At 40.5% G+C, this 5,829-nt stretch overlaps 1 protein-coding gene across 1 annotated transcript in view; it reads left to right on the top strand.

Moving 5' to 3' along the window:
- LOC109933832 (dual specificity tyrosine-phosphorylation-regulated kinase 2-like) overlaps nt 1-5,622 on the top strand; it is a 9,847-nt gene extending 4,225 nt beyond the window's left edge. The window contains exon 2 of the mRNA XM_020532754.2: nt 4,027-5,622. Within this exon, the coding sequence (XP_020388343.2) occupies nt 4,027-5,622 (1,596 nt within the window). The remainder of the gene's footprint in view (nt 1-4,026) is intronic.
- The last annotated feature ends 207 nt before the right edge of the window (nt 5,623-5,829 follow it).

Below are 5,829 nucleotides of genomic sequence, written 5' to 3'. Positions count from 1 at the left end.
TCTCCAGCATCTGCAGTTCCTGCTATAGCTGATACTGCATGACACTTCCCCAAAGTTCACAATCTGACTGAGTTGCCATGTTTCACGCAGTCTTTGAACTTACTCACCTTGCTGAAGGTTTCAAACTCAGAGAAATCAAAATTGAGGCAGCATTTAAGAGCCTGAACCCAATATCACTGTGAGTGCACATGATGAGATCATGCATGCCTCATGAACTGCCATGCTTTCTACATTGACTGCACCAGTCAATATTATGACCAACAACTAGAAAATTTGAACATATGGTCCTGCCAAATTCATTTTCAGCAACATGGTAAAGATTTACCCAGCATTAGGATAACAAAATATGGCCCCATATTCTCTGATATATGTGATATATGACTAAAGGTTTCTTTTCCTGAACAATACATAGAAATAGAATGAAGGCCTCTTCTGTCTGCTGGCTATTAAAATGGAAAATGAAATATGTATGGTCAGCCTTAATCTAATTCCCAGTGAGTCCAAATTCATGGCACAAAAGAAATATATAATTGCACAGCTTTTGGAAGTTTCTGCTGGTGGCACTTCCATTGGTGCACATTATAGTGAAACTCCACTGCTGTGTTTCAATGCTTATCCCTGGTTTTGTGGGCAGTACAGAGGAATCCTGATCTTAGACAATGTTTCAACTGACCTGACACAACGCTAAGAGCATTAGATCTAGGATCAGGAGTAGGCCCCTTAAGCCTGCCCTGCCATTCAAAAGATCGTGGCTGATCTGCCTCAGGCCTCAATTCGTCTTTGCTGTTTCCTCCTCATAGCCTTCCATTTGATTTTTTCAAAAATCTGCCTCCTCTTTAAATACCTTCAAGGCTCTAAGTTTTACATTTGATCAGAAGAGATATTTGTCACTTTGAAAAATACAAAATTACCTAGATCTTTGTTAAATAATATAAAAACAAGTTTACAGATAGAGACATGGTCTATCAAATTATAGCTCCATGGAACTAGATGAACATATTGCTGAGAAAGTTTCTATATGCAATTCTAGAACACACTAACCATCTGGAATAAGATGACAGAAGAACAAATTATTTATTACTCATAATAACTGTGAGTAGCCATGTTGTATGTATGGTGCTGTCAGATATACTGAACAGACTTATCATGGTAATGGGTTAGTCATTTGACAGATCAAGCATAGCATTGTCATCATTGGCTATCCCTCAATTTGATGATGATGTCAGGGTTGAGAGTTCCTGCCTTGGGTCTTCATGTGACTGAGCAGAACAATTCTTGAATCAGTTGGGCACATTGGGTGGGAAGCCCTGTCAGATAGTGGGATCCAGAATGCAGGATTTACTGTGTTTTCTTTCCTTATTCTGCCATCACTCTGCCTCATTATTAAGATGTTGTGGATTACTGTTTGATGTAGCTTGATGGACAAGTTCCTAGCACTGTGACACTGTGACTTTCAGCATGCTAGTTCATCCAAAATATGATGTGAGATGCAAAATGTCATAGGACAGGAGACAGTTGCAGACAGTAATCATTTGTTGAAAAACTTAATGACCCTATATGATGAGAGTTAACATGTCTACATTAGATTACCTGTTATGACCTTTCAAATATAATTTTTGGGTTAGTAGGACAAGCAGATGAATTGTGTCCAATGTGAAATCTCCTGCTCCTATTGCCTGTGTGATTTCATGAGGTATTTCTGAGTGATTTTCCTCGATAAGAACATTTGCTTATCCTCTAGGGATGGTGCTCCTTGTGTTAAAGGATATTATATTCTAGGATGCCTGGGAATTTAAATGCCGCCTTTCATAAACCAGCTGTGGCCATAGATTGCAACAAAACATGAAAAAGACAGCAGTTCAGCAAGAGACAATCAAATGCCTCACTAATGTTTTGCTGTCCTTCGCAATAACCTGTACTACAGGGCCAGCTGGCACTTGCAGCCCATTGAGGCAATTGGCACAGAAAATGGCACAATTTCAGGCCTGGCCTATATCCACAGTTAACTATCACGTGAAATCTCCCAAAAATTTCACTTGTGCCAACAGGAGGGAAAGGCATTGCCATCAAGGACCAAACTCTTCTCGCCTCCAGAACCTTAGGCCAGTAGTGTAAAATGTTCAATGGTTTGACAATAGTAGACAAAGTAGCACATTAGCCACTGTATTAACCCTCTGTAATTCACAGTTGTACAGCTAACTCTCATTGTGGTTTTGGTTGGGGGAGAGGGACGGCGAGCTACATAACTCAGGATCTCACACCATGGCTCCCCTTCTCTCCTAATGGCAGTTATTTGCATTTCCTCTATTTAGCAACCTCCTTAGAAGTCTTACATTAGCTCCTCCATGTCACACTCAATAACAGTCAGCCCTCTTCTCATTGATTCAGTCGTGTTGTCAGGGAAATTGTGCAGAAAGCTCACAAAGAGCAGAACACTGGATGGGCACGAGCACCTCAAATTGGATGACGAATTGATCAATTCAGGAGTGGCAGAAGAATTCACGTGCCTGTGGCTGTGTCATTGAGGTCTGCAGTGTGTGCCAGGACCCATTTTATTTTAATACTTACTGGTTCATAGGATGTGGGCACTGCTGGCTTGTCTTGCATTCATTGCCCATTCCTAATTGTCCTTTAGAAGGTGGGGGTGAGCCTTCCCTTTCACAAAACCTTTCCAGTGGAACTGGAATGAAATTCCAGAATACCTAAAAATGGCAAGCAACAAGCAGCAGCTCCTTGCTAGGAACCATTTGCCACAGGAGGGGGATGCTTTCAGTTCCAGAAACCTTTCGTAGAGCATGAGCAACGAATTACCTCTCACAATTCTCATCCTCAGGTTGCATCTAGGAGAACCACTAGAATAATTGAATGAAATGCACTTGCAGCAATCAAGGGGAAGCACAGTGTTAGTAAGTTGGCATCCATTCAAGTCACACGTAATTGTAATAAAATAGAAAGGACACTGGTTGCCCTTATTTGATACTGATGTGTTCAGTCAGATTATGATTATTGGTATGATCATGTGACAATTGTGTATCTTCTAAGATGAGTGTCCTCACAACATTTTTGTACTTTTATATTAAGGAAGTCTACATTCTCAATTAAGGTTTTTCATACATTATAGTCAACTGATTTTTAATTTTACCAAAGTGGCATATGAGGTTTCAACAACATTAAACACTAATGGCTGATTTATACAGTGTTCAAAGAGTATCCCTCCCTTACCAACATCCACTTTTTTTCTACATTTTCCTACACCGCCATCCTTAGAGTTTCCCTTAGTGATCTCATGTCAGATTGTTAATAAATGTGATTTTGGACTTTTCGAGTCTGGAAGTGAGACTTCACACAATCATTTCATGTAGGTAGATGTACAGTCAGCATATGAGGTCACTAAGATGAAAAGATAACAAGGTCACATTTCTGTGCCCTTTAACAGGCATTTAGTGGTACTATTTGTTTTAAAAGGAAAGATTTGTGCAGTAATTCTGTGACTGTTTGTCCTGCAAGAATGTAAAGTAATTGAGAACAGATATACAGTTTAGCAATTACTTTTCATGTCCTAGTAGTTAGATTGGAGATGGTACAATAGGTCTTAATTTCAACACCAATTCTTGAGAATTTATGAAAGTTGAAGAGAGTTTAAGGTGCAATATTCTTAGGAGCAACAAGCAAATGAAGGTCGGAGGCAGAGTGTCCATGGCAGTGTAGAAAGAGAATAATAAAAATCGAGAAATCATCTAGACTCAAGGTGATTGACTGGAAGGATCGACTATCAGACAACAAACCTTTATTATTTTTATCCAAGGGCATGGAAGTAAAGTAATAAAGAAACCTACTCAAACTTTGGAGGAGTTTATAAGCCTTGTATGAGTTGAACTTTGGAGAGAAAATCATGCATCATATATCCTTCATAAATCATAATACAGTATTTAGAGGTATTAATAACACATTTCCATGTAGGTTTATACTTTTTGAGATAATTTCATCAAGCATTCACAACAGGAATTTGATTTTCTTCTGTTTCAGGAGAGTGACTATACAGGTACCATGACTGATCAATTTCGTGTTGGAGGTGATCAACACTTCCAAGGTCAAGAATTGTATGAAGAAGCCGAGTCAAAATTGACAGCATGTGCAACACCAAACAATAGTGTGAGTGCCATTGATAAAAGTACCCTGTCTTCTCACAAACTGGAGAGTTCTATCCAACTAAAAGGCAGCTCCAGTTCCATAAAATCCTATGACATCTCTACCAGGCCTAAAGGGGAGTCGATGACTGCAATGGAGGCAAAGAAACACTATATACACAAACTTACACCATATGAGGAACAGGAAATAGCTAGCTATTCAGAAATCTATTTTGTTGGACCAAATTCTAAAAAGAGACCAGGAATTATTGGAGCACCAAATAATAATAGCTATGATGATGATCAGGGTTCTTATCTGTATGTGCCACATGATCATATAGCCTATCGATATGAAGTCATCAAGGTAATTGGGAAAGGCAGCTTTGGGCAAGTGGTGAAAGCTTATGACCACAAACTCCACCAATACATCGCCCTGAAAATGGTGAGGAATGAAAAGCGATTTCACAGGCAAGCAGCAGAGGAAATCAAAATACTAGACCATCTGAGGAAGCAAGACAAGGACAACAACATGAATGTTATCCATATCTATGAGAGTTTTTCCTTCCGTAACCACATATGTATGACCTTTGAACTACTAAGTATGAACCTCTATGAACTCATCAAGAAGAATAAGTTTCAAGGATTCAGTCTGCCCCTGGTCCGTAAATTTGCACACTCCATCCTGCAGTGCCTTGATGCTTTGCATAAAAGCCATATCATCCATTGTGACTTGAAACCTGAGAACATCCTGTTGAAGCAACAGGGCCGTAGTGGAGTAAAAGTGATTGACTTTGGATCCAGCTGTTATGACCATCAAAAAATATACACATACATTCAGTCACGTTTTTACCGAGCTCCTGAGGTGATTCTAGGAGCACAATATGGGATGGCTATTGATATGTGGAGTTTGGGATGCATTCTTGCTGAATTGCTGACTGGTCATCCGCTGTTGCCAGGGGAAGATGAGGGAGATCAACTTGCTTGCATGATGGAATTATTAGGAATGCCATCTAAAGTACTTCTGGAATGTTCCAAAAGGGCCAAAATGTTCATCAGTTCTAAGGGTTATCCTAGATATTCTTCTATTGTAACACTTCCTGATGGGACAGTGCATTTGAATGGTGGACGATCTCGAAGAGGAAAAACTCGAGGTCCCCCTGGTCAGCGGGATTGGGTCAGTGCCCTAAAGGGTTGTGATGATCAATCCTTCATTGACTTCCTGAAACACTGCCTGGAGTGGGATCCTGCCTCACGCATGACACCAGCACAGGCCTTAAGGCACCCTTGGCTTCGGAGACGTCTGCCAAAGCCGCCAACGAATGACAAAGCAACGTTTGTCAAACGCATGTCAGCAAGCCCTACTACCCTCATGGATGCAGTGGTTAAACTACCTCCTACTTCTGCCAGCATTGCCAATAAACTGAAATCCAATCAGAATAGTGATTCCAATCCCAACATGACTCAGAGGACAGTGCTGCCAAAGCTGGTCAGTTGACTGGTAACTTGAAGAGAGTAACAGTGATTGATACTCAGTCAGAATATGAATTCCTGTGGCATGCGGTATACAGGGAACATAATTTCTTCCTTTCTACATTCCAACGTGACTTGAGCCAACAGGTCTTTAATTGTTACAAGGCTGCAAGTCTGCACTGAGCATGCTCCAGGACTGCTGGGCAGCTCCTACCAGGCCACACTGTACTCA

The sequence above is a fragment of the Rhincodon typus genome, chromosome 16 (genome assembly GCF_021869965.1).
Source record: "Rhincodon typus isolate 14 chromosome 16, sRhiTyp1.1, whole genome shotgun sequence".
Classification (NCBI taxonomy): Eukaryota; Metazoa; Chordata; class Chondrichthyes; order Orectolobiformes; family Rhincodontidae; genus Rhincodon; species Rhincodon typus.
The sequence above is the reverse complement of the archived record's forward strand: the minus strand, read 5'-3'. Positions and strand labels throughout refer to the sequence as shown.